Source organism: Puma concolor, chromosome D4 (genome assembly GCF_028749965.1).
Source record: "Puma concolor isolate L17-30 chromosome D4, mPumCon1.1.hap2, whole genome shotgun sequence".
NCBI classification, from domain to species: domain Eukaryota; kingdom Metazoa; phylum Chordata; class Mammalia; order Carnivora; family Felidae; genus Puma; species Puma concolor.
The window spans coordinates 73,736,431-73,763,906 of record NC_141679.1 but is presented as its reverse complement, the minus strand read 5'-3'; the positions used below and the strand labels follow the sequence as shown (position 1 = coordinate 73,763,906).

The following is a 27,476-nucleotide window of genomic DNA, read 5'->3' as shown; positions in this document are numbered from 1 at the left end:
CCATTTCACATCCACTAGGATGGCTATAAAAGGGGGGTAAAAAAAAAAAAAAACAGGAAAAAACAGGAAGCAAGTAGTGGAGAAATTGGAACCCTCATACATCGTTGGTGAGAATGTAAAATGGCGCGGCCCCTGTGGGAAACAGCTTGGCGGCTCCTCAAAAAATTAAACGTAAAACTAGTATATGATCCAGAATTCTACTCCTTGGTATGCAGCCCAAATAACTGAAAGCAAGTGTTCAAACAAAACCTTGTACAATCAATGTTCAAGGAGCATGATTCAAAATAGTTGGGTTGGGGAAAAGGGGACGAGAAGTGACTGCTTAGCGGGTACGGGATTCTTCTGGAGGTGGTGAAGATATTCTGGAATTAGATAGCGGTGGTGATTATAACACACTTTGAATACACTAACAGCCACTGAGTTGCACACTTTAAAATGGTGACTTTTGGGGCACCTGAGTGACTCAGTCGGTTAAATGTCCAACTCCTGATTTCAGCTCAGGTCATGATCCCAGGGTCACAGGATAGTGCCCGCCTCGCGCTCCACACTGAGCACGGAGTCTGCTTGGGATTCTCTCTCTCTCTCTCTCTCTCTCTCTCTCTCTCTCCCTCTGCCCCTCTCCCCTGGTCATGTGTGTTCTCTAAAAATTAAAACAAATAATAAATAAATAAAAATAAATAAAATGGTGAATTTTAGAGGCACCCGGGTGGCTTAGTCGGTTAAGTGTCCAACTCTTGTTCTTAGCTCATGTCCTGATCTTGGGGTTGTAACTTCAAGCCTGCATTGGATTCTGTGTTGGGCGTAGGACCTACTTTTAAAAAAACAAACAAGTGGTCCCTGGGTGGCTCAGTCTGACTTTGGCTCAGGTCATGGTCTCACAGTTCTTGCGTTCGAGCCCCACATCGGGCTCTGCACTGGTGGTGTGGAGCCTGCTTGGGATTCTCTCTCTCTCCCTCTCTCTCTGCCCTTTCCCCATGTGTGCTCTCTCTCTCTCTCAAAATAAATAAATAAACTTTAAAGAAAAAAGGGTTTAAAAAACAAACAAAATGGTGAATTTTATGTTATATGGATTTTACCTCAATTTTTAAAATAAGCTGGGGTGATGGAAGCAGATGTCAGAGAGCAGAGAAGAGGCTGTGCTGCTGGCTTTGAAGGTGGGGGAAGGGGCCATGAGCCAAGGGATGTAGGAAGCCTCTGGAAGCCGGAAAGGGCGAGGAACAAACTCCTCCCTGGAGCTTCTAAAGGAAATGCAGACCTGCCACCTTGATATTAATCTACTGAGACCAGTTTTGGACTTTTGACCTCCAGAACTATAAAGTAATACATTTTTGTTGTTTAAATCACTTAAAAAAACAAAAACAAAAACAAAAACAAAAAACTCAGCTGGCGCGCGTGTGAGGGGGAGTAAGAATAGAGATGAAATAAGATCGGCCACTGGGGATAAATGCCGAAACTGGGTGTGAGTACATGAGGGTTCATTGCACTGAATCACTCTGCTTTCATATATTTAACATTTTCCAAAAGGAAGACATTTTTTAAAAACTACACATGCCCATACATGTTGAACCTACAAAAAATCCTATTTGCAAAGCATTACAATAACCCATTAAATATTTCAAGGTATAATCTTATAAAACATTTACATTTTTATAGCACTTGATACTTTGGTAGAGCACTTTCACGTGTATTATGTTTCATAATAATTCATAAGACAGTATCTTATAATCTGTGAAACAAAAGCATGCTTCTTGTAGATTGTCATGGAAAGCTACTATTTTGGAGTGCGAAATCTGGACAAAGATTTCAATTGCTCAATCTTGAAACGGTCCAACTTCCCCTTGTCAGCATTTAAATTGCTTCTTCGTCAAATATTAATTTGCAATGAATGGCACATTTCAATTCAACAAATACTTAGCAGTACACCCACTACATGACAGAAAACTAATTTTCCTACCCTTATCAAACAAACAGAAAACACTGCTCCTAAGAAAAAAATAACAAACAAATAAATAAAAGAGCATCAAGATAAGAAACTTTACCCCCATAAAGAACCACCATCAAGCTTGGTTTAATTCAAACTACTTGAAACCTCAACCAATGTTCAACTACTTATTAACTTAACCTACTAAGTAAGCTGAAAGTATGTATATGCTTTTTTAAAAGTACAAAAAAGAGGAACCAACTAGAAAATGAAGTTAGAGTTTTTACTGATCATTTCACATTAAGAAAAACAGTTGCTGCATGACAAATTTCTTCTTAATAATTCCTACCAGTTTACCACTACCAAACTGGGTATATAATACGAATGCATCTTTCCAGCAAAGCTTCCTTCACAAAAATTGAAGCAAACGTTAAATTTCCCAGTACAGTGAAACACTACAGAGTTTAATAAATGCTTGTGCTTCGTCTCCAAAATCTATCCGCACCCATCAAATCATGAGATCTATCTGTTGTCATAACTGGTTGTTCCCCCAGCAAAAGAAGTATTAAAACCAACTTCTGAGCCAAAAAATAAACTAGGAAACAAGAACCATGTTACAATGAAGACGTTCCTGTGACTCTGACTATAAAGATAATACAGTAAGTTGTCACTACTAGATGACAGACACATCCAGCACTCTTCTGGGTGTAAGTTGACCTTTTAAGAACATGTGAGCATTTCTGCTTTTCAAGTTGCAGAGCAATAAAGCAATAAATATAAAAAGAAAAAAATATATAGAGGGAGCCTGGGTGGCTCAGTTGGTTAAGCATCAGACTCTTGGTTTTGGCTCAGGTCATGATCTCATGGTTCGTGAGTTCAAGCCCTACATGGGGCTTTGCGCTGACAATGCAGAGCCTGCTTTGATTCTCTCTCTCCTCTCCTTGCCCCTCCCCCTCTTGCGTGCATGCATGTTCTCTCTCTCTCTCTCTCTCTCAAAATAAATCAATAAACTTAAATGCACACATATATATTTACTTATATATGTGTGTGTGCTGCAGCCCTAGAAAATATCAAAGTACTGTTAAGAGGCCAGAATTTGTTAAAGACACAAAGCAGAAAAGACTGAATTGAGAGAAAAGTCAGTCAATATTGACCATCTTGTGATTCTACTCAGGCAAAGGAAAGGTTGGCCTAGGAAGTAAAGGGCTGTGTTTCTCCAGTACAGCCCCAGAGGCTGCCAAGTTCAGAGTCAGAGGGGCTGGAAACAGGCCTGAGGACAGTCAATGGGGAAAGGAAAATGAAAGAATGTGGGTTTCTCCCTAGAACCGCAGTCTGGCTGGCTGTTCACTTACAACTGCACATGGTCCCAATGAAGCCCAGGTAAAATGGGAACTTGATCTCCATGTTCCTAACACAAGCAGTAGAATTGGAAAGGTCAGGAATTCTCACACATTTTTAACCATAGCTGACTTAAACTGGCGCACACACACACACATACACACACACACCCAGAAACTCATTCTCCCAAATTTTCCGACTAATTCAAAAGACTCTAAAGTTCATCTTGAAAAATAAAACATGTGCAAACAGCTAGAAAAGCCCTAAAAACAAGTATATTGGCAGGTGGAGGCAGAGTTGAGGACCTGTACAACCAGATGTTGAAATGTTCTGTAAAGTCATAATAATTCAGATAGTGTAGGAGGGGCACCAGACTAGAAAGATCGATGAACCAAAGGATCAGAAGCAGCCCAAGCACACGCAAGTCTAATGCATGATTTGGTCTGATGCACAAATGATAAAAATGAATGATTACTCATAAGTGGTTCTGGAACAACAGAAAACAGAAAAACACAACAGTGGTTTTCACCACCTGAAAAAAGTATGGTCCTCCCATGTCACATCAAAACAAATGCTTCTTTATGTTTTCATAAAAAATTTTAAATGTTTATTTATTTTTGAGAGAGAGAGGGTGAAGAGCAGAGAGAGAGGGAGACAGAGGATCTGAAATGGGCTTTGCACGAGAGCCCAGTGTGGGACTCGAACTCACAAACCGCAGGATCATAATCTGAGCTGAAGTCGGACACTTAACTGACTGAGCAACCCAGGTGCCCCAGAACAAATGCTTTTTAAATATACAAAAATGAAGGGTAACTTCCTTTGCAGATATGGAGTTTTTACAAACCAATAAAAACAACATAAAATGAAGAGGCAAGTCATAAAAGAAATGCCAAAGTCCAATAAAGTCATGGGAAGATATTCCGCCTCATTAAAGACATGAAAACTTACTGTACAAAAATGAACTCAAAATGGATAAAAAACTAAAAGGTATGAGCTACATACCTTTTAGTACATAAAATTTTAGAAGCATTTAGCATATAAAAAGATTTTAGCATGTAAAATTTTTAAAAGAAAACACAGGTGTAAATCTTCATGACCTAGGATTAGGTGATTATTTCTTAGATAAGACACCTTTAAGCACAAACAGTGAAAGAATAAACAGATAAATAAATAAAAAACCTTTGCACTTCCAAAAGACACCATCAGAAAATTAAAGAAAGGGGCACCTGGGTGGCTCAGTCAGTTAAGCACCCAACTTCGGCTCAGGTCATGATCTCACAATTCATGAGTTCAAGGCCCACGTCGGGCTTGGTGCTGACAGCTCAGAGCCTGGAGCCTGCTTTGCATTCTGTGTCTCCCTCTCTCGCCTCCCCTCCCCTGCTCATGCTCTGTCTGTCTGTCTCTCTCTCTCAAAAATAAATAATAAACATTTTTAAAAAGTTAAAAAAAAAAAAAAAGAAAGTAAAGAGACAACTCATTCACCAGGAAAACTTTTTGCAAATTGTTATCTCTAATGAGGGATTTGTGTCCAGATTATATAAAGAACTAATACAACTCAATAACAAAAAGATAACCCAATTTTAAAATGGGTGAAGGATCTGAAAGATATTTCTCCAGGGAAGACGACCAATGGCCAAGAAGTACGTAAAAAACATTCAGCATCATTAGCCGTCAGGGAAATGCAAATCGAAACCACAAGGAGATACCACGTCACACCTACTAGGAGGGTTATAATCAAAGAGGCAGATAATAACAGTGTTGAGGAAGCTGTGGAGAAACTGGAACCTTCATACACTGCTGGTGGGAACGCAAAATGATGCAGCCATTTTGGAAGACAGCCTGGCAGTTTCTTACAAGATTAAATATACAGTTACATATGATTCAGCAATGACACTCCCACGTATACACCCAAGAAAAATGAGACCACACAAAAACCTGCACACGAATGTTCACAGCCACGTTACTCATAGTAGCCAATAAGCGGAAATAACTCTAACATCCATCAAATGTGAGCAGGTAGACTAAAAGTGACAGGTCCATACAATGTAATATTATTCGAAAATAAAAAGTAATGAAGTCCTGACAAGTCCCTCAACACAGATTAGCCTTGAAAACATTATGCAGAGTGAGAAAAATCTAGTCACAAAAGACGATATACTGTACGACTCTACTTTATACGAAATGTGCAGAATAGACAAATTTATAGAGACAGAGAGATTAGTGGTTGCCAGGTGCTGGAAAAGACAAGTTTAGGAGTTACAAGCAAGGAGAGGGAGGTTTCTTTTGGGATGATGAAAAGGCTCTAAGGTTGATCATGCTAGTGGTTGCACAACTCTGTATACTAAATATATTAAATATTGATATACAAATATGCTAAATACTAATACTAAATATACTAAAAGCCCTTGACTTGTATATTTTAAATGGGCAAATTGTATGGTGTAGGAATTATATCTTAATAAACCCGTTTTTTAGATTAAAAAAATGAAAATATAAACAATAGTTATGTTGCATGTCTACTAGGTCTCTATTTGACAACAAACTTTCTAGGCAGGGTCCCTTGTCCATCTTATAACCCCTGACCTCCCCCACAGTACTTACCAGGCCTAGTAAAAGACTAACACAAAGTCGATGCTTAATAACAGATAGACGCTTTCTAGTCACGTTGCTGGAGGATGACTTCTGAAGGGGAAAACAAGAATTTGTTTCCAGTTCGACTTTCATGTTTGAGTTACAGATGCCTTCCTATATTATATCTCTCTCCACCCCAAACATGTACCAAGAATTTATGAATAAATTTATGTCTCCATTTGCTTCTAGAGTACTTTCCTACTCATTGTTTCTACCCTGACCACAGGAAACCATACTCAAAGATACTCATTCCCCAGGCATTCTGGAGACTTCCATCCTCTTTCAGTTCTGGCTTCAGGGTCGATGCATGAGTGCTACCGGCAGGTGTCTCTGTCTAACCAAACTTCAAATACACTAGCTGCCAGCAGGTGGAGCATAATTCCCCCTCAGGCACAGTGTGAGCTAAACATAAAGAACGACTGACTTCCTTCCTAACAGTACAGCATGGAACAGGAGAGAAAAAAAGAGTAACCGTATAGTGGAGAAACCTGACAAGCACTATGTCAAATAAGGTGATCGAGGTTAATACCAACAGTGATAAATATTGCTGATAGCATGTACCTTTCGTATGATGTGATGAGAATGGCACTTCCCCTGCCCCCAGCAAAACACATTACCCTAAGTTTAATCATGAGGAAAACATCAGACAAATCTCAAATGAGGGACATTCCACAAAACGCCTGACAGTTTTGAGTATTGTCAAAGCCATAGAAAATAAGGAAAGCCTGAGAAAGTATCACAACCAAGAAGAACCTACGGAGCTATGACAGCTAAAAGGAAGGTGGCATCCTAGATGGGATCCTGGAACCGATAAAGGACATTAGGCAAAACTGAGGAAATCTGAATAAAGGACTTTTAGTCAGTAATCACGAATCCTTACTGGTTCGTTAATTGTGACAAATGTGCCATACTAATGTAAAACGTTAGGCAAAGGCAGGTGTGGGCTATATGAGAATCCACTACACTACCTTCGCAATCATTCTGGAAATCTAAAACTGTTGTCGAATACAAAGTCTGAAAAAAATGATTCACAGCTGCCAGTTTTGCCCAATTACGATTCTATTTTAAGTAACAGTTCCAACTGCTTAAAAATGAGTTTCTTCCCCTGAGAGAGAATGCAGTCCCCGGCAAACTCCATCATTTCTATCATGGCATATTCAGCCTCTTCGAACCATGGCGGGAAAGCACCGGAAGATGCATGCACAACACGAAAATTGGCAGTGCTAAGAAGTTATTCAACCAAGGGTTTCACTGAAAGATAACGCCCCTCTGAAGAGTTTTATGACCCAAATTGCGCTCAAGTCCCCAAAGACCCAAGAAACATCTGGGGTCTAAATGGTTGTTATTTCTACTGGGGGAAAAAAAGTAGTCAGAAAAGTACTCAATATGTATGTTGATTTAAGTAGTCTTTTAAATTTTATTTGCTCTAGTTCTGTTTTTTTTTAATGGGTAGATATGAGTAATAGATAAATATTATGCTGCTGCTGTAAACGGAGTCAGGTGGCTTGGGGTCTGTTTTTGAAATGAAAAACTAGGATTGAATGGCGCCGTGCTACATTCCTGCTCCCTGAACTACCCGTGTGTCTAAAGAGAGCCCAGCTGGCTGTCATGCGAGGCATCACCTGGTGGCAGCTGCCCAAACCTCAAGAACGTATGTCTGGAAAGGTAGTAAAACAGACAGTCTTTCAGTGGCAGCAAATCAGAATTAGGACTCTTTATACCTCAAAAAACTGTCATAATGAAAGTGAAAATCTACCCCAGCCTACTCAAGAAACCAGCACGAGGACAGCAAACCGGAAGCCAAAACCCCGAATGTGATACATTGGACAGCATCTGTGAAAATGTTTCATGTACGTTTGGTGCGAGAATGTGGTATAAAAGGTAAGACAGAATCTGCCCTGAATTTAAGGGGTGAGGGGCTGAGTAAACATCCTCAGGAAGGACAACGAAGGAAAAGAGAGGAGCCAGCTGTAATGACTTAGTACCTACGGGAATGAGATGAGTCGGCTGGGATTCCTCCAGTTTGTTCCTCAGCCAGTCAAAATCCTGGTATCTTCGACGAACAGAATATTCTGGCAGGTCAAACTCTACCCGCGTACTCTGCAAATAAGAAGGGTGGAACAAAGTAAGTCGAAGGGAATAGTACCATGTCTTGGCAGAAAGGAAGGAAAAAAGCTCTCTTTGAAAAACCAAACTGGGCAAGAACACGCTTTCCTTCCACCAAAGCACCAGCCAAAAGGCAGCAATTACCAACACAGAACGAGGAGTCCAGGCCCCCAGGGCCCGGCTCAAAAGTCCACGATCTAGAATGAAAATGTCGAGGCTTTTGTTTTTGTTTCTTTCCCCCTACCCTTAGGAAATGGAACTCCACTATTCCCTCAGAATGTGTTTAGAAACATTTGATTCATTTCCTCCAGGCTTAACTTTGAGGATTTCTTTTAGCAGAATAATTCTGAGGATATTGCTACTGAATCCCAATCCATGTTTTCTGTTAAAAGAAATGAAGTCTCCACCTTCTGCTGAATATGCTGACAAGTTTTATCAAAGGCTGAGGGAAGACAAGCAGACAGAAAGAGCTAAGGGCACACCTGCTCGTTCAAGAGCCAGATTGGATGAAAATAGAAAACGTCTTGTTTCATGTGCCATATTCTGCGAAAACCATAACCTTGGAACTATATTGTATTTTAGATGATTAGAAAAAAAACTAGAAAGGAATGCCAAGATGTCATTGTACTGCAGAAAAATATTCATCTCATCTCTGTTCTTGTTAATTTTTCTGAAATTGCGATTGCAGCACTCTGGTAATGAAAACCAGTGCTAAATAAAATGAAATTAATTTATACCAAAACAAGATTTTTACACGTTAGTTTGCCCAGACTAAAACCATGTCTCAGCTAAAGCATTTTCCCCTATGAGGGTACAGACTATATACCACAGTCATAGCTCTCAGAAATGACAGGTCAAAAATAAAAATGGCTCAAGCTACATTTTATAAATTTACTCTTTCAGGCCGAAAGTCTGTTTTAATCCATGACCCTAAGAAAATCTTAAAAACATATGAACAAGAGTTAGCCATCAAAGAAAAAGCTGGGAACAGCGTTGGCATTGAAAATTATGGGGGTGCCTGGGTGGCGCAGTCGGTTAAGCGTCCGACTTCAGCCAGGTCACGATCTCGCGGTCCGTGAGTTCGAGCCCCGCGTCAGGCCCTGGGCTGATGGCTCGGAGCCTGGAGCCTGTTTCCGATTCTATGTCTCCCTCTCTCTCTGCCCCTCCCCCGTTCATGCTCTGTCTCTCTCTGTCCCAAAAAAAAAAAAAAAAAAAAAAAGTTGAAAATTATGATTTCACCCTCCCCAAAAGCCGTGCTCACACAGTCCGAGCAAAATTGTGAAATTAAAGGATTCGGTCTTGGACTGAACCCCAATTAACTCTTTCTGTAGCTTCTCCCCTTTCCAAAGTCCCATGCACAACCTTCCCCTATGATGGAGGGTACAGGTGGGAAGAGGTGAGGAAATTCATTCAACCTGAGTGTTTGTGATTTATTAGAAGACTCCCCGAGTGAATCAGCATTGTGGAATTGGGGAGGAAAAAAAAAGAATGCTTGAATTATAAGGAAAAAAAATCACTGCTGATGAATTTTCAGGCATAAATAAGGCTGATGGAAATTTGAAGGGTAGGTAGGCTGACACTCCTTCCAAGGCTGGGTGAGGAAAGGCCTGGGCAGGAGCATTCCTAGCACCTACCAGATTCCTGAGACGCCACTAAGCCTCCCAGAGCCTAGGTTTCCTCAACAGTAAGAAGAGGGTTGGAAGGGACATTCTTCAAATCCCCCACCAGGCTCCATCTGAGGACTTGCCGACGATGGGCCCATAAAAGGTGGATTGTGATGTGTGGCAAATGCAACCTGTTTTCACTGTAAATGCAGTGATGGAGGAGTCTACTTTTTGCCTTCCTAAACGTTACATGTTATCAACCAATCACTTCTCTTTATTATGCTTTTGAAAATCCTCTTCATAAATTGTAGTTTATGTAACGTGTCTAACTTTGAAATCAGTATTTGGTAACTATAAAAAGCAGTATGATAAAACACAAGTTTTGTTTCCGCTGTAAACAAGGTCACTGTCGAGGAACTGGCTTTTTTTTTTCCCCTTCGACTTATTCAGGTTAGACATACTTATTTTAAAACTTCAGGAAAAATAAAAGAAGAAAAAATAAAGATCGGTCATAAACTCTCTTAAATTAAGAGGGAAAAAAAAAACCATGATTAGTATTATGGTTTATATCTTTCCGTATTTTTTCTATGCATATCCATTCATTCACTCATATTTTCTAAGTCTCTAACAATTCTTAGATATCTTTCTGTTAGCAAGTTCAAATCTAAGAATCTCTTAAATTCCTAAAGACAGAATTACTGGAGAAAAGAGTACGTGTAGTTTTAACTGACAAACTGCTTCCAGAAATATATCAACTTATATTCTTAACTGCATATTCTCCTCAACCAGTGGTTGTCTTTAATGGACTTACAACTGAAAAATAGTACATCATCTTTGTTTTCTTTTGTTTGTTTTCTTTTTTTTAACATATATTTATTATTGAGAGACAGAGAGACACAGAGTGTGAGCAGGGGAGGGGCAGAGAGGGGGAGACACAGAATCTGAAGCAGGCTCCAGGCTCTGAGCTGTCAGCACAGAGCCCGACGCGGGGCTCGAACTCACAAACCGTGAGATCATGACCTGAGCTGACGTCAGACGCTCAACCAACTGAGTCACCCAGGTGCCCCTGTTTTCTTTTGTTTTTAATGACTATTGGGGTAGAACATCCTTTGAAATATTTGTTGGCTATAGATTTTCTTTGTGAGGAGTTTCTTTTTTTAAATTGTCAGTCAGGTCTTTTTCACTTGTGTAAGTTCTTTATAGCAAAGGGTTTTTCTGATACAGAATTTTAAAATTCAGCCATTATTTCCCTTTATGGTGGCTACAGTTTGGTGTCATGAATAAGAATGCTGTCCCCATTGCAAGCTTTTAAAAATATTAACCTGTGTTCTCTCCTTTATTTATGGTTTATTTATTTTTGTCTTTAATTCCCACCATTCTACTTCTAGGAATCTACCATTAGAAAATACTTTTTAAACTGTAGCAAAGACATTTGTATAATGATGTTCACTGCAGTACTATTTAAAATAGCAAAGAGGGGCGCCTGGGTGGCGCAGTCGGTTAAGCGTCCGACTTCAGCCAGGTCACGATCTCGCGGTCCGTGAGTTCGAGCCCCGCGTCAGGCTCTGGGCTGATGGCTCATAGCCTGGAGCCTGTTTCCGATTCTGTGTCTCCCTCTCTCTCTGCCCCTCCCCCGTTCATGCTCTGTCTCTCTCTGTCCCAAAAATAAATAAACGTTGAAAAAAAAAATTTTTTTTAAATAGCAAAGGAATGGAGCACTCAGGTGGCTCAGTCAGTTAAGCGTCTGACTCTTGATCTTGGCTCAGATCATGATCTTATGGTTCGTGAGGTGATGACACAGAGCCTGCTTGAGATTCTGTCTCTCATTCTCTCTGCCCCTCATCTGCTTGTGCGCACTCTCTCTCAAAATAAATAAATGAACTTTATTTTTTTTTTTTAAATTTTTTTTTTTCAACGTTTATTTATTTTTGGGACAGAGAGAGACGGAGCATGAACGGGGAAGGGGCAGAGAGAGAGGGAGACACAGAATCGGAAACAGGCTCCAGGCTCCGAGCCATCAGCCCAGAGCCCGACGCGGGGCTCGAACTCACGGACCGCGAGATCGTGACCTGGCTGAAGTCGGACGCTTAACCGACTGCGCCACCCAGGCGCCCCTATAAATGAACTTTAAAATACAATAAAATAAAATAGGAAAGGAATCAAAACAACCTAAATGTCCAACAATAAAAACAGTTCAGTTATAGGATATTTATTCTATGATTATCAGTAATCATGTCTGTAAGACATCCTTAACATCAAATATGCTTCAATATAGTTTTTTTTTGAGAGAGAGAGAGAGAGCATGAGAAGAAGAGGGACAAGGAGAGAGAGAGAATCTTAAGCAGGCTCCACACTCAGCATGGAGCCCGACACGGGGCTCTATCTCATGACCTGAGCCGAAATCAAGAGTCAGATCCTTAACTCACTAACCACCCAGGCACCCCTGCTTCAGTATAGTTTGAAGAAAAAAACACCAAGATTCAAAATTAATTGCACATACATTATGATTTCATTTGTATTAAAAATATGGATATAGGGGCGCCTGGGTGGCGCAGTCGGTTAAGCGTCCGACTTCAGCCAGGTCACGATCTCGCGGTCCATGAGTTCGAGCCCCGCATCGGGCTCTGGGCTGATGGCTCAGAGCCTGGAGCCTGTTTCCGATTCTGTGTCTCCCTCTCTCTCTGCCCCTCCCCCGTTCATGCTCTGTCTCTCTCTGTCCCAAAAATAAATAAAAAACGTTGAAAAAAAATTTTTTTTAAATAAAAAAATAAAAAATAAATAAATAAAAATATGGATATAAAAGGTTAGAAAAAATCTAGAACTCATAATGACAACTGTCCTTTTTATACTCATCCTTATTAGGTGCCTCGTTAGCATATTAGGTAGTGTGTCTCATACATCCATCCTTGTTTCCAAATCTTCTACCATTCTCATATAATACTTTCTTTTTATAAATTTTTTTAAATGTTTGTTTATTTTTGAGACAGAGAGAGACAGAGAGAGACAGAGAGCATGAACAGGGGAGGGGCAGAGAGAGAGGGAGACACAGAATCTGAAGCAGGCTCCAGGTTCCGAGCTGTCAGCACAGAGCCCGATGCGGGGCTAGAACTCATGGACTGTAAGATCATGACCTGAGCTGAAATCAGATGCTTAACCGACTGAGCCATTCAGGTGCCCCAATTCTCATATACTTTCATAATCACACACAAAAAATAAAGCTCATTTATGGATATAATGGCTTAAATAAAGGAGTAAAAATTTGATGCTGTGGAAAGCAATAAGGTAAACAAAAACTATCATGAAGCAGAAGGATATTCATGATACTTTACTTTTATCACAGTTTGTTCTAGAAAAGATATATGATACATGAAATATGATTAAATGACATAAATTAGAAGTAGGTGAGAAAGATCAAGGGAAAAAAAAACAAGGACAGAGAGAAAAACTAGAGCCACAAATGAGGCTAGGCACACTCACCGTGGAATTCTGCACACCTGCTAAAACTGGGCCACAGACACTACTGTGGATTTCTGGAGAGAAACCCAGTCAGTTTTGAGACTCAGAGTACTCCTAAAATATGCAGGCCAATAAAAACTCCAACCAGGAGCATGTAGTAAAATTTTCCTCTGTGAAATTCAGGGTCTAACTTAGTAAGGAAAATAAAGTAAAAAGGGTTTTTCTGCTCTATTTTCTAGTAACAATAAAAAAGAGAAAAGGGCACACCCACAGTTCCATAACCAGAGACAACCACTATACTCTTTTGTGTCTCTCCAAAATCTAGAATGCCCCACAAGATCACAAGGTCATGGGTACTCACCTAAAGTCAGATCTACAAATAGGTAACAGAGTGCAAGAGTTGTACTGAAGAATATTCATTTTTGCCATCATTCTATGTGAATATCTCTAGGCATCCCTGCCAACTTGTGGTCTTTTTGTGTGTGTGTGTGTTTTGTGTGTTTTGTTTTTGTTTTGCAAATTCAACACTTTAGAAGACCTAGCACAGATCCACAGGGCAATCAATCCCCCCACCCCGCAGAGCATCTGTCCATTGGGCCTCATCTTACCACAAAAGAACTCTTATTCCTCAGGAGCTGATGTGCCTAACTACTGTGGCCTGGAGCCCTTCCAGAGAATTCCCATTCAATCCAAAATTTACAACCAGTGTACTCTAGAGACATTTGGTCTTCATCAGAAATGTCATCTGTCCAAGCCATAGCCGGATCCCCGTCCCTTCCCTGCAAAGGGACCTCTTCCCTTGTCAAATATTAGCCAGCTAATCTCATTCTGCTTCAAAACCCTGCTACCCTAAGAGAATACCTGAGAATCACGACCAGGGAGGCTTCTGGTCTCTCCTCACGCTCCTCGGGGCTTCCTTTCTCAGAGCTTCATTTTACACCAAGCCCTTCTGGAACACCCATCCCATAATTAAATTCCTGTCCTTCTTCCACTTATTCAGATTCTGAAAGCTGGCTCTCCTCTGGGACTACAGCCTCCCTCCTGTCCCATCAGGTAGAACGCTGCTCATTTTCTCACATCTCACAAACTCCACGCCACCCCCCAAGACCAAGAGGTGCTGTTGCTATCCCCTTCACTCCACACTGCTCCCCAGCCCCATGAAAACCCTTCGGAGGCTCAGGCCATCAAGGTATGTGTCTCTATACCTCTCACACCTGTTGTCTGCTGACACCCATCCTTTTCCTGATTCCCAGAAGACTCTAGTGCCTAGCTCTCGGGCTTCCTTTCCAAAGCCCTTCCAGAGTCTGGTTGCCCCTGAGATCCAGGTGGTTCATGCACACAACACCCACCTGTGAGCCACCAGCGTCTCCTTCCACTCCCATCAGGCTTTGTCACCTGGCAGAAGTTCAGACCTCCCTCTATCTAACCAGCACCTCCTGTATTTCAGACTCTTCCATTTCCCGACACCCTTGGTTCTGCAGCCTCTTGGAACCTACAATTCCTTGACATTCTGTCCAATCCCATATTTACTTCCTTTCTTATTCAGCATCAATTCCATAACCTATCCCCTTTTATTTGCCAATATCCTAAATATCCCTTTCCTAGTGTCCATTCACACGACTTTGGCAAAAATGCAACCGTGCACTTCCTGCTTTACTAGACCCAGGTGTGTGAGCACGCTCCTGGAGGAAAAGCAACATCGGGCAAACACACTAACTGACACAATAAAATCTACCACTGGACCCTCAACACTGCCAAGTAGTCTCATACTTCCTTGGTCAGCTCTTTCTCTCTCATTTTCCACATCAGTTAACGAGAAGCCTGTAGAAGTCTTGAAAACTTCTCAGCCTTGCTTCCAAACCTCCCCTTCCTTCTTAGCAGAAGACCTCGAGGGAAAACTGCAGCTAGAAGCACAGAGCCCTCAACTTGCTGCCACAAAAACCAAACAGGACAAAAATTCCCTTCCTCCTCTAGAAACAATGGAAAAAGCATCAGCTCCTGTTCTCACTTCACCTGCAAACTACCAACACTCGTGTCTTTCCTCTCACTCACTCGAACCCACTGCCAACTGGGTTCTGCCCCACGACCCCAGGGCAATTGCGCTCACCACAGTCACGGATAGCCCTCTTGTCATCAAATCTAACGCCCGCTTTGCAATCCTTGTGTATCCTTGATCTCTAAGTGGCACCTAGCCTGAGAAGAGCCAGTTGGGGCACAAGACTTGGTGCTTACTAAGGAGATGGGGTAAGAGACAAGAGGAGGACAGCTCCTAAAGGAAGCTGAAGGCTCCTGTCTATTTCCACTTCATCAGTTTCAACAGCCAGGCCAGGTAGTAGACGGTGCACAGTGCTGGGGAAGTGGGTGGAGCCATCCCTCTCTGGCAAATCATGCCTTGTGGAAGTACAGCATAGACAGATCTGGATTCAAGTTCTAGCTCCATCACACATCAGTTGCATGTTTTTGAGTAATTTTCTTAATATGTCTGTGTCTCCGTTTCCTCATCCACAAAGGAAAAACACCACCTATACCTGCTTCAGTGAGCGGTATACAGAGGATTAACTGACAATATATTTAAAGCACTTAGCATGAAATAAATGGCAGCTCACCCATATAGCAGAGCACTGTTGTCGTCTTAGAAGTGACAGCATGACGGTGTGCTTACTGGCATTTGCTAGCAGAGAAAGAGCCGCACCACATGCAGTGAATGGGCAGCCTGCAGAATACTCATTTTTGTACGTGGATAGAGACAAATTGCTCAGAAATTTAGAAATGATTATTTCTGGCTGGTGAGCTTATAGATGCTCTTTTATTTTATTGTTTTAGCTTACTTGAATTTCCTAGTTTCTCTACAACAAGCACGTATTACTTAGATAAAATAAAAGGTTTCTGTTACAAAAAAAGCACAGCACCAGCACATGGTAAGTGCTCAGTAATTAGTTACTATGATGATGATACTTTCTAAAAGCCTGCAGAGAAGAGCCAGGGTCTGCCTGCTTGCCTGGAAAATGCCCAGGCTGGGGCGCCTGGGAGGCTCAGTCGGTTGAGCGTCCGACTTCGGCCCAGGTCACGATCTCGCGGTCCGTGGGTTTGAGCCCCGCATCGAGCTCTGTGCTGACAGCTTGGAGCCCGGAGCCTGTTTCAGATTCTGTGTCTCCCTCTCTCTATGACCCTCCCCTGTTCATGTTCTGTCTCTCTCTGTCTCAAAAATAAATAAACATTAAAAAAAAATTTTTTTTTTTAAAAAAGAAAAAGAAAATGCCCAGGCTGGCTCCCCACCACTGGAGAGAGAAGGTGCCCATGACTTGGGTTGGGGTAGAGGAGGGCTCTGCCTGCATTGGCTCTCAGTCCTAGGCTCATTTTATCTCAAGCAAAAGCAGCTCTCTACTTTGTCCAGCTTTGGTCATCAGGAATCTGAAGTAGGACAGGGGAGTCAAAGCTCAAAGTAATAAAGTATTTGTACAACCTCATCCTCTGACCACTATCTCTGCTAGAAAACCACAGCAGAAGTGGGGGTCCCAGGGCAAGACCAGTGTGTGAGACCCTGTGTTCCTGTTTGTAATCCTCCTCTCATCCCCACACATCACAGGGTGCGTGGCTACATAGGGATATGTGTAGATACGCTTTAATGCAACGTTCAGAAAGAAGGTCCCAAATGCACCACCAAGACATTAACCTTGGTGTCATTACCTGAACCAGGAAAAGAAAAGGACTCTGGTTTGAGACAGAATTGACAGTAAGAAGTAAAACTTAATTCTGCAATGAGCTCACCCAGAGGTGGGAGCGTCACAGAGAAGTGAAAATGCGGAATTAGAACTTGGAAAAGTTCTGACTTACAGGGAATCAAATAACCCCACAAAGAAGGGACAGAGACAAGAACACCGAGGAAAGGGGGTAAGGAAGGACGGAAACAGACGGGCACAGGGGAGAGCGGTGGCCAGCAGCAGGCGCCTGAGCCTGTGACTCAGTGAACAGAGGTCCCGCAGTACTGGCATTCTGGGAGGTCCGCTGCAGGGCAGAGGAGTCAAAGAGGGTAGGAAGTGGTAAGGCTGGCGAGCACTGCTGTGCCAGCGAGGCGGTCACCTCGTCATTCAGCTGTTTTAGAGCATAAATTTCAGAAAAACAGGTTTTGCATTTTGCTGACTACAGAGTAAAAAATAAGTTGGCCCTGGGGCAAAAAATGGAAATAATTCACGGGAAGACGGGTATCAACCCAGGACCTCTGACGACCTAACATCCATCTAAGCATCTAGATCACTGCCTGAGAAATAATAGGCACCCGGGGTCAACGGTGACAGGGGAAGATTGCGTGGATGCATGTACATGTGCACACATACGTGGACAAATTTTCGAATGCGAACCAGGTGCAGAAAGGACAGGGCAGTAATAGCAAAGAAACGTCTGACAAAGGCTGAAATGTACATAGGGAAAAGATACTCTATAATCATTGCATAAGTAGAGATTAAAAAACTAAGCTCTCTCTATATTCATATGAACATGGAAAGGTCTTCAAAAATATTGTAGAGGGGGAAGTTAGAAAACAATATTGCAGTGAAATCTGAATTATATATATTTTAACTATATATGCACATATGTAAACACAAAAAGAGACCGGGAAGGATGTATACCAAATTTCAACAATGGCAGTATTTAGCGAGAACAACTTAAGTGAGAAGGGCTAAGTGAGACTTGTATTTGGTCTTTATCATCATTTACTTTACTTTTCACAATAAAGTATTTATAGTACTTGTACAATTTTTTAAATGTTTTTGTTTATTTATTTTGAGAGAGAGAGCATGCAAGCCTGGGAGAAGCAGAGAGAGAATCCCAAGCAGGCTCCATGCTGTCAGCACAGAGCCCGACACGGGGCTCAAACTCACGAACCGTGAGATTACAACCTGAGCCGAAACCAAGAGTTGGAGGCTTAAAAGACTGAGCCAGCCAAGTGCTCCAGTACTCGCATCATTTTTTAAAATATAGCACTGTCATCCAATAAAAGATCAAATCTGAGTGTACTTTACTCTCTGCTTCCCCCCCCCTAAAGAATTTAGACAAGTATAGAACCTACTAAATTTTCAAAATAAAAACTTAATTCAGGGGCACCTGGGGGGCTTGTTCGGTTAAGCCTTGATTTCGGCTCAGGTCATGATCTCACGGTTCATGGGATCCAGCCCCACATCAGGCTCTGTGCTGACAGTGCAGAACCTGCTTGGGATTGTCTCTCCCTCTGTCTGCCCCTCCCTTGCTCACACATACACACTCTCTCTCTCAAAATAAGCAAACTTTAAAATATTTTAAAAAATCATTTATTTTCTACAATGAAAAAGAGAAAAGGCACAGAAGAGAGAGATGTTCATAAACACTTCTCCTAATACCATTCACAAAGCCACCATCAATCTATTAAAACTTCTAAAAATATCTGTAAATCCTTCTTCATCATGTGGCCTGTGGTGGCAGGGGAATACCAACAAACAGGATGGTTTCCTGAACAAAGTACTTTCTTTATTCAAAAATATAAAGTGATGACTCCTGAGATAGGTTGAAACTGTAATTAAGTCTTGGTCTACTGTACTGGGAAACAAATGACTCCATTTTCGGGTTTGTTTCTTTTTTAATGTATCCTTTTATAATAAGCTGGTAACTGAGTAAAACCAGTTAGAAGTATACGTTTATGTATTGATATATATATATAAAGCGATCATGTATATTTTCTCCTAATAGTGTAAATATTGTTATTCTTCCTCTGGATCAGTGCTTCTCAACCAGGAGTAATGTTGTCCCCAGGGAATACTTGGCAATGTCTGGAGACATTTTTAGTTGTCCCCACTGGAGGTTGGAGGTGGGTACTACAGGGATCTAGTGGGTAGAGGCCAGGCATGCTGGGAAACATCCTACAATGCATAGGACACCCCCTCACACACACAACAAAGAATTATTCAGTCCAAAACATCAATACTGCCAAGGATAAGAAACACTGCTTGAAACCTAAAATTGTACTGCTACTTAAAATATTGAAAAAACAATTGAAAAAGTAAGGATACATTAAAGTTATTCTTTTATAAGTAGAATTAGCTTAAGAGTATGGATTTGAAAATAAAAATATGGGATTGATAGTCCTAAAAATTCAACTTAGAATCCTGGTTACCTACTTTGTAACAGTGAACAAGTTAAAGTCTCTGCCTCAGTTTCCTCATCTCTAAAATTATAACTAGAAGATCTACCTTTTAGGGTTGCTGCGAACATTAAGCCAGACAATCTCAGGACCCTGTCCACTACCCACCTAGCACACAGCAAAAATGCAATAAATATTTGTTCCTAATCTTCTCTTCTTCCCCTCCCCCTATGATCCATTTCAAATACACCAAATTACAACCATGGTCTTGCCAGAGATTTCGAATGATACAGCAATTCATAAATTTCAATAGTAATGTGATATTATTAACGTTAAATAATATCATGACCGAAAATAGGTGAAAGTAGAGGGATTAAATGTTTTATTTGAAAGACCGCGGTCACAATTTCTCCTTCATTTTAAGATTAAAAATTCACATATAATCCTTTTAATCTGAATACATCTACTCTGTATCAAAAAGCCACAGGGCGCCTGGGTGGTGCAGTCGGTTAAGCGTCCGACTTCAGCCAGGTCACGATCTCGCGGTCCGCGAGTTCGAGCCCCGCGTCGGGCTCTGGGCTGATGGCTCAGAGCCTGGAGCCTGTTTCCGATTCTGTGTCTCCCTCTCTCTCTGCCCCTCCCCCGTTCATGCTCTGTCTCTCTCTGTCCCAAAAAGAAATAAAAAACGTTGAAAAGGACGCCTGGGTGGCTCAGTCGGTTAAGCGTCCGACTTCAGCCAGGTCACGATCTCGCGGTCCGTGAGTTCGAGCCCCACGTCGGGCTCTGGGCTGGTGGCTCAGAGCCTGGAGCCTGTTTCCGATTCTGTGTCTCCCTCTCTCTCTGTCCCTCCCCCGTTCATGCTCTGTCTCTCTCTGTCCCAAAAATAAATAAACGTTGAAAAAAAAAAATTAAAAAAAAAAAAAAAAACGTTGAAAAAAAAAATTAAAAAAAAAAAAAGCCACATCCACCATTGAATGAAGGTGACTCGAGTCATACAAAGGGAACGAAGAAAGCAAGAACCATGAAGGTAGGCCTCCAATTCATTAAGACCATTCAACAGGGGTGGAAGGTAATGACAGGACCTACTTTGGTGGTGATCCTATACGTAATGTAGGTCTCCATGGTACAGACATGCTTCTTGGGGTCATCAACTGTGACAAAGAGATCTCTGGTCTCACCATCAATGTCATCATCAAGCTGAAGTCTGTTGAGAAGGGAAGATGAAGAAGCTGGACTCGAAGTACCTGCTGGAGTACCACCGTTGGGCAAAATGAGATCCTGAAAGAGGAGAAGAGTCACCTTACAAATTAAATGAAAACACACATCTGGAGAACATCAGCAAAAGTGGCTGCTTTAACCAAACCAAGAAACATCTCTAAACATAAAAGTAATGTTCAAAGAAACTGATCCTTTCTTTACTTAACATTTATTTATTTATTTATTTATTTATTTATTATTTATTTATTTATTTATTATTTTGAGAGAGAGCACACGAGTGGGGGAGGGGCAGAGAGAGAGGGGAGAGAGAATCCCAAGCAGGCTCTGCACTGTCAGCACAGAGCCCAATGTGGGGCTCAAATTCACGAACCGCCACATCATAACCTGAGCTGAAACCAAGAGTCAGACGCTTAACCAACTGAGCCACCCAGGTGCCCTTTATTTAACATCTTTTAAGTGAACAGGTCTTCTGTGACGAATAGAAACAAACTGTGGCAGTACTCTACACCAAATTCATGCCAATTCATTTTCCAGCAAGCACTGGAGGAACCACCAGAAGCAAACAGTTGAGGGACAGAGAACATAACAGCCCCACCATCGTCAGACTCTGACAGAGAAAGAATGCCATGCACACACCGCAAGAGCATTCTCCTTTTCCCCCTTTCTCAAGATCACCTGGGCCCAGGTAGACATTAACACATCGGAACCCTCTTAAATACTTAGCACATTTAAAAACTCAATCAGCCATCACAAAGAGACAACTAAACATTATGTGCCTCCTGAAAGCAGTTCCCACCACCACCTAAAAAGTATACTTGCCAAAATATTGAATCTGAATCCTGAATAAATCTCTAGACACAACATCAACTTGTAGGAAATAGAGAGGAATGAGGGAGATATTAAACCATACTATAAATATGAAATCAGAAAAACCCATGCTGTATGAAATTAAAGAGAACCAAAGACCGAGCTTCTTCAATAAATAAACTGCAAGGAGACAGAAAGACAGAAGGAGCACCTAGAGATGTAAAGCGATCTGAGAGACCTATTGACAACTGCAGTGGATCCTGATTAAAACAAGACGTTAGGGGCACCTGGGTGGCTCAGTTGGTTGAGCATCTGACTTCGGCTCAGGTCATGATCTTATGGTTCGTGGGTTCGAGCCCCGCATCAGACTCTGTGCTGACAGCTCGGAGCCTGGAGCCTGTTTCAGATTCTGTGTCTCCTTCTCTCTCTGCCCCTCCCTGGCTCGCTCTCTCTCTCTCAAAAATAATAAACATTTAAAAAATGTTAACAGATTTGGTGATATTCAGGGAAATGTAAATACTGATCAGTTACTTGATGGAATTTAGAAATGTATTAGGTGTGATAACAGAAGTATTATGATTTTACAAAGACTTCATCTCTTAGAAATATATAGAAAAATATTCATGGATGAAATGATAGGATATGAGGTATTTGCTTCAAAATAATTAAGAATAGGTAGACGGAGATATAGATGATACAAGATGCCCCAAGGTTGATAACTATAGAAGCCAGTATCTGTAGGTTTCTCCTGTTTTGTATATGTATAAATTTGTCCACAACATACAAGTTTTCAAATGGGGGGAGGGGTACAAATGACAGAAAAGAAAGAGATGGAAAATTTTTTAAATTATGGACCTCTTTTTAGGCCTTAGTGGGAAGCCACTTGATTAAATCATGTTCCTGCAATATCCAAAAAAGGTAGTCAGTCTTACCTCTTTTGGTTTTTAGGTTTAATAACAAAGCCCTGTCTAGCAATAGATGTGAGCATCTATACGTCACTTTGGAGTCATCAGAAGGCAAAGACTAAGGAATACAATAAGAGACATGACACCATGGAAAAGACCTTGGAAACACTGTTGTCCTGTTGGTCATTAGATCACAAGTTGGAGATGGGGAGATGCTTTCCCTTGAATTCTCTCTTCTTGTCTGCAGGTTGGATATGACTTAGCCCCCAGATAAGAGGACACAGAGGAAATGAGAGGTCAACCTAGCAGTCACATCCATGGGCTCTAGCTGGAAAGAGGGCTGTGACAAGGTGGAGTCTGGAGTAAAGGGCAATGTCACCCAACTCAACGGATGATGGAAAGTAAACAGATAAGGCACCTTCCTTTGTCTCCATTTCTAGAGTGCAGATAATTTAATCACATGCATGATTACACAATGTCAAAAATATTTTTTGTGATTGCTAAAAAAATTCCATATTCACAGAAGACCCCACTCTCCACTTCTCCTCAGCCCAAGGGCTTGTCAGCTGGGAAGGCGAACCCCACAGTAGCTGCCCTCAGTGTGGACGTGACCGTAGAACCTTAGCTACAGCAGCATCAGCTCATCTGACTGCCCTGGCAGCATACAGACAGGGCATGCAGTGGCCATACCCCAGCGTCTAGGGATCTGAGAAGACACCTTCTCTGGAGCTCTGCGATAATAACCATCGCGCCTCCATCATTTCAGTAAATATTTAAACACTGACCTCAGGCACGGCCCGCACCAGGCATTGCAGGGGCCCACCCTTACTTACGTTTCATCAGCACTAGCACACTGGGCCTCAGAATGGCTCTGCCGATGGCTAAGCATTGCACAAGAGAAACAAAGAACTCAAAATCTTTAGACAGATAAGCCAACATGGGCTCTGACAGCAGCTTTCCACCATCTGGCCTGGACAGATCTTACCGGCCTTGTTTCTCATGACTTCAGTTCTGGAACCCACCGTGCTGTTTCGTGCTCCTCACCTTTGCTTGCAAAGCTACCCCTCTTTTTTACGTAGTGGTCTCCAAGTATCTCACTTGAATCTGTTCAAATGCACCCTCCTCTTGGAATCCTCCATTGATCCACCCCCTAGCAGAAATTAGTTACTCCTTCTCAGTACTTTGAAGATACTACCACTGAAGCAGTTTTCAAGGGTTTTGGGTTTTTTTTAAGTTTGTTTTATTTATTTTGAAAGAGAAAGAGCACACAGCAGGGGCAGAGAGGGAGGGAAAGAGAGAATCCCAAGCAAGTTTGCACTGTCAGCGCAGAGCCCGATGCGGGGCTCAAAGTCAAGAACCATGAGACACGACCTAAGCCGGAATCAAGAATTGGACGCTTAACGACTGAGCCACCCAGGCGCCCCAGCAGTTTTCAGTTTTAATCATTTATTTACATATGTAACATCTACAAACACTGTGAGTCCCCAACAACTGTGACTGTGTCTTGTTCACCTCTGTGTGTGTGTGTGTGTGTGTGTGTGTGTGTGTGTGTGTGTGTGTACACATCTGTTTGCAGGTGTCCCAGTGACTCCAAGCCAACTCCCCTGACCTTTGCTCTGGGACCTCTGCCAATAACTTTCCAAAAGCAACCCACACAAAGGTCTGAGAGGTCTTGGCCAGACAGCGGGAAGTTAACTTGTTCTCAAGTCAGTTGGTGGGGGTGGGGTGGGGGAGGGAGAGTCAGTCAAACAGACCTTATCACACTGAAGATTTTTTCCCTGGACTACGTGACCAGGGAAACACTCATACCCTTACTATCAGGTGTTTCACGGAGTATTATGTAAGCACACATGAATAGTCGACGACCTACAAATGTCTATAATTTCCTAAAATGGGAGCCCCCAGCTCAGCTTTCAATGGCACATATGCACACAGTGTTTCCACATTCTTTATATATATGTACGCTATATATATGTATATGTATATATATACATACATATATATACAAGACTATATATATAATCTTTATACACACACACACACACACACATATACAGAGAGAGAGAGAGAGAGAGAGAGAGCACACATGCGCAAGTGCAGGGGAGGGGCAGAGAGAGAGGGAGAGAATCCCAAGCAGGCTCTGCACTGTCAGCACAGAGCCTGATGTGGGGCTCGAACTCACCAAACAGGAGATCACGACCTGAGCTGAAGTCAGATGCTTAACCAACTGAGCCACCCAGGTGCCCCTGTGTCCACATTCTTATTTCATTACAGCTCATGTCAGCCTTGTGATGGTTAGCAAGACAGATATACTGTCTCTACCAAGAAGGAGGCAACTCAAAAAGGTTAGGTCATGTGTCCAAATGAAGCTAGTCATTGCTATGCTAAGAGCTGAACACAGGTTTCTAGTTCTGAGTTCAAGGTTCTTATCAAGCTGAACGCCTTTTGTGTGGCTTTTTCCAACCCAACAACATCCCTCATGTCTACCATCTGGCCATAAATCCTTCTGGGTAAATATGAAGCTTCTGTTTTCAAAGCCAGTCAAGGAAAGCTAACACTTCCCTTAGGGTCTTAATACAAGTTATGCCCTCAAATGACTCCCCCTCAAGATATGGTTCCCATGAGAAGCAAATGTGGAGGGAAAATATGAAAATCTAGGGGCGCCTAGGTGGCTCAGTTGGTTGAGCCTCAGACTTCAGCTCAGGTCATGACCTCACGCCCTGAGGGTTCGAGCCCCGTGTTGGGCTCTGTGCTGATATGATAACTAGGAGCCTGGAGCCTGCTTCGGATTCTGTGTCTCCCTCTCTCTGTCCCCATCCTGCTCACACTCTGTCTCTCAAAAATAAATAAACATTAGAAAAAATATTTTACATTTTTTTAAATGTTTTTATTTATTTTTGAAGGAGAGACAGAGACAGAGCATGAGCAGGGGAGGAACAGAGAAAGAGGGAGACACAGAATCCAAAGCAGGCTCCAGGCTCTGAGCTGTCAGCACACAGCCCGATGCGGGGCTCGAACCCACGAATTATGAGATCATGACCTGAGCTGAAGTCGGACGCTCAACCGACTGAGCCACCCAGGCGCCTCAGAAAAAATATTTTAACGAAAATATGAAAATCTAGGAAGAGAGGACAGTCCAGTACTCTAGCAGCAGGCATGCAACAGTGAGAGACCTAAGTTCTCGAGCAGGTGCTATGGGACAGCAGCACATTTATGACCAACATGAACCATGGAATGCGAGAAGTGGCAGAATCCTTGGCTCAATGCAAAAGGCTCCTGGTTCATTTTTGCTGCCCTAGGGTCAGGCTTCCATACTGCAGCCAGGCAGCTCTTTGAGAAGTGTTAATCAGAGCATGTCACTCCCCTGCTCAAAACTCTCAAAGACACCCACTCACACTCAGAATCAAATCCAACCTCCCTCCCATAACCTATGAGGGCGAATGTGACCTCACCATTCCCCCTGACCTCATCCTTGACGTTCTTCCCCTGCTTCACCACGTTCCAGATGCACAGGTCTCGGCTCACCTAGACCTGAGTGCTTCCATGTTTGCTGCTCACTGTACCTGGACCAGTCCTCTCCCCTCACATTCCCACGTGGCTGGCTCTTCTCTTCAAATAGGTTCCTGCTAGGGGCGCCAGGCTCAGTTGGTTAAGTGTCCAACTTCAGCTTGGGTCATGGTCCCATGGTCTATGGGTTCGAACCCTGTGCCAGGCTCTGTGCTGACGGCTTAGAGCCTGGAGCCTACTTCAAATTCTGTGTCTCCCTCTCTCTCTATCTTTCTCCCACTTGTTCTCTCTCTCTCTCTCTCTCTCAAAAATAAACAAACATTAAAAAAAATTAAAAAAATAGGTTCCTGCCCAAATGACACCTTCTCAGCCCACAAAAATCTAAAAATACCCCTGCACCCCTCTATCACTTCCCAGAGCCTTCCCTGCCTTTATTTTAGTCACAGACTCTCACCATCTGAAAAGTTATTATGTATTGACTGACGGTCTGACAAGAGGAGAGACTTTGTCATATTTTCTTCTCCTCTATCCTCTGGCACATAGTAGGCACTCAACATATATCTGATAAATGAATGAGTCTTAGAAATGATCCAACTCAATCCCTTGCCAGTAGAAGGGACTCAATAAAGGTCTGTCAAATGACAATGACACCGAGCCTGGCAATGACTGGGCAGTTCTGAACCCCAGTTCAGAGTAGACTCCGGCAAGTTTCTTAACCTCTCTATGCCCTAATCTCCTCGTTTATAAAATGGGTATAATGGGATTGAATTAGCTAGTACATGAAGCAGATGGAATAGTGCCTGGAACACAGTGGGTGCTACAACACTAGTAACAGACTAAAACACAAAAAACAAAAAACAACAAAAAAAGCCAAATCAACTTGCCTGCAAGTATTCTTGCATCCCCCTGTAGACTATGGGGCTGGGCTCACAACAGACACTTAACAAATGCTGCTGAAAATAAAAACTGTATGGGGAGTCATCGCTGGTGCCTCAAATGCACTTTCCTTAATGATTTTCCTGTAGCTACAGTAACTCTTGTGAAAATTACAACATATAAATAAGTGAAAACACCTCGTTGTTCCCAAATATTAATTCTCACCTAACGCAGGTTTCAGTTATAAGTGAATTTCTTCTCCCCCTCTACCCCTTTTTACCTAGGAAGAGAAATACGTACATGAGCTGCTACAGAAACCCCTCTGGCTCAAAGAATTTCAGTTACCAGATCCACTATCGTGGTCAGCCAGGCAGAAGACAGATTATTAAATTAACATAAATCACTGGCAAAACTCTATATTACATTATACACGTGGTTTATGAAAAGAAAGTGGTATACATTAGGAGTCAATATGGATTTGATTTTTAGAAAGTCATGCTTAGGGAAAAAAAAAAAGGAGAGAAGGACAGAGACAAACCAAGAAAGAGACTCTTAACTATAGAGAACAAACTGATGGTTACCAGAGGGGGGTGGGGGGTGGGGAGTGTGTGAAATAGGTGATGGGGATGAAGGAGAGCACTTGTGATGAGCACCAGGTGACTAAAATAAAAACTAAAAAAAAAAAAAAAAAAAAAAAGTCCTGCTTAAACACTCGAAGCTCTCTTTTTGATACTATGAGAGGGAAGTGGGCAACACGATCTAGTTTCAGGAGAGCTTGATGTAAGGCGTCCTCACACTGAAGGGGAGAGTGCTCATAATGTACCTGACTCGTCTCTATTTACCTGCCTCCTGCCAGGCACACAGGAGATGCCTGAAGAATGAATAGGTCCCACAGAGACTGAACAGAACACTCCTGATTGTTGACTTTGTCGTAAAGTTGAATTTAAGCCCACTTTGGAGAATACAATCAAAGGGAAACTCTCAAAAATGTTCTGTTC

General features: G+C 42.2%; 1 protein-coding gene across 4 annotated transcripts in view; it reads right to left on the bottom strand.

The window, feature by feature from the left end:
* SNX30 (sorting nexin family member 30) overlaps positions 1 to 27,476 on the bottom strand; it is a 118,261-nt gene that overhangs the window by 43,159 nt on the left and 47,626 nt on the right. For 3 of the 4 annotated variants that reach the window (XM_086683723.1, XM_086683725.1, XM_086683726.1), the window contains exons 2-3: positions 20,252 to 20,443; positions 7,880 to 7,990 (exon numbers count right to left, since the gene is read on the bottom strand). In XM_086683723.1, coding sequence (XP_086539849.1) covers positions 7,880 to 7,990; positions 20,252 to 20,443 — 303 coding nt within the window. The remainder of the gene's footprint in view (positions 1 to 7,879; positions 7,991 to 20,251; positions 20,444 to 27,476) is intronic. The other variant, XM_086683727.1, reaches the window with a different exon arrangement.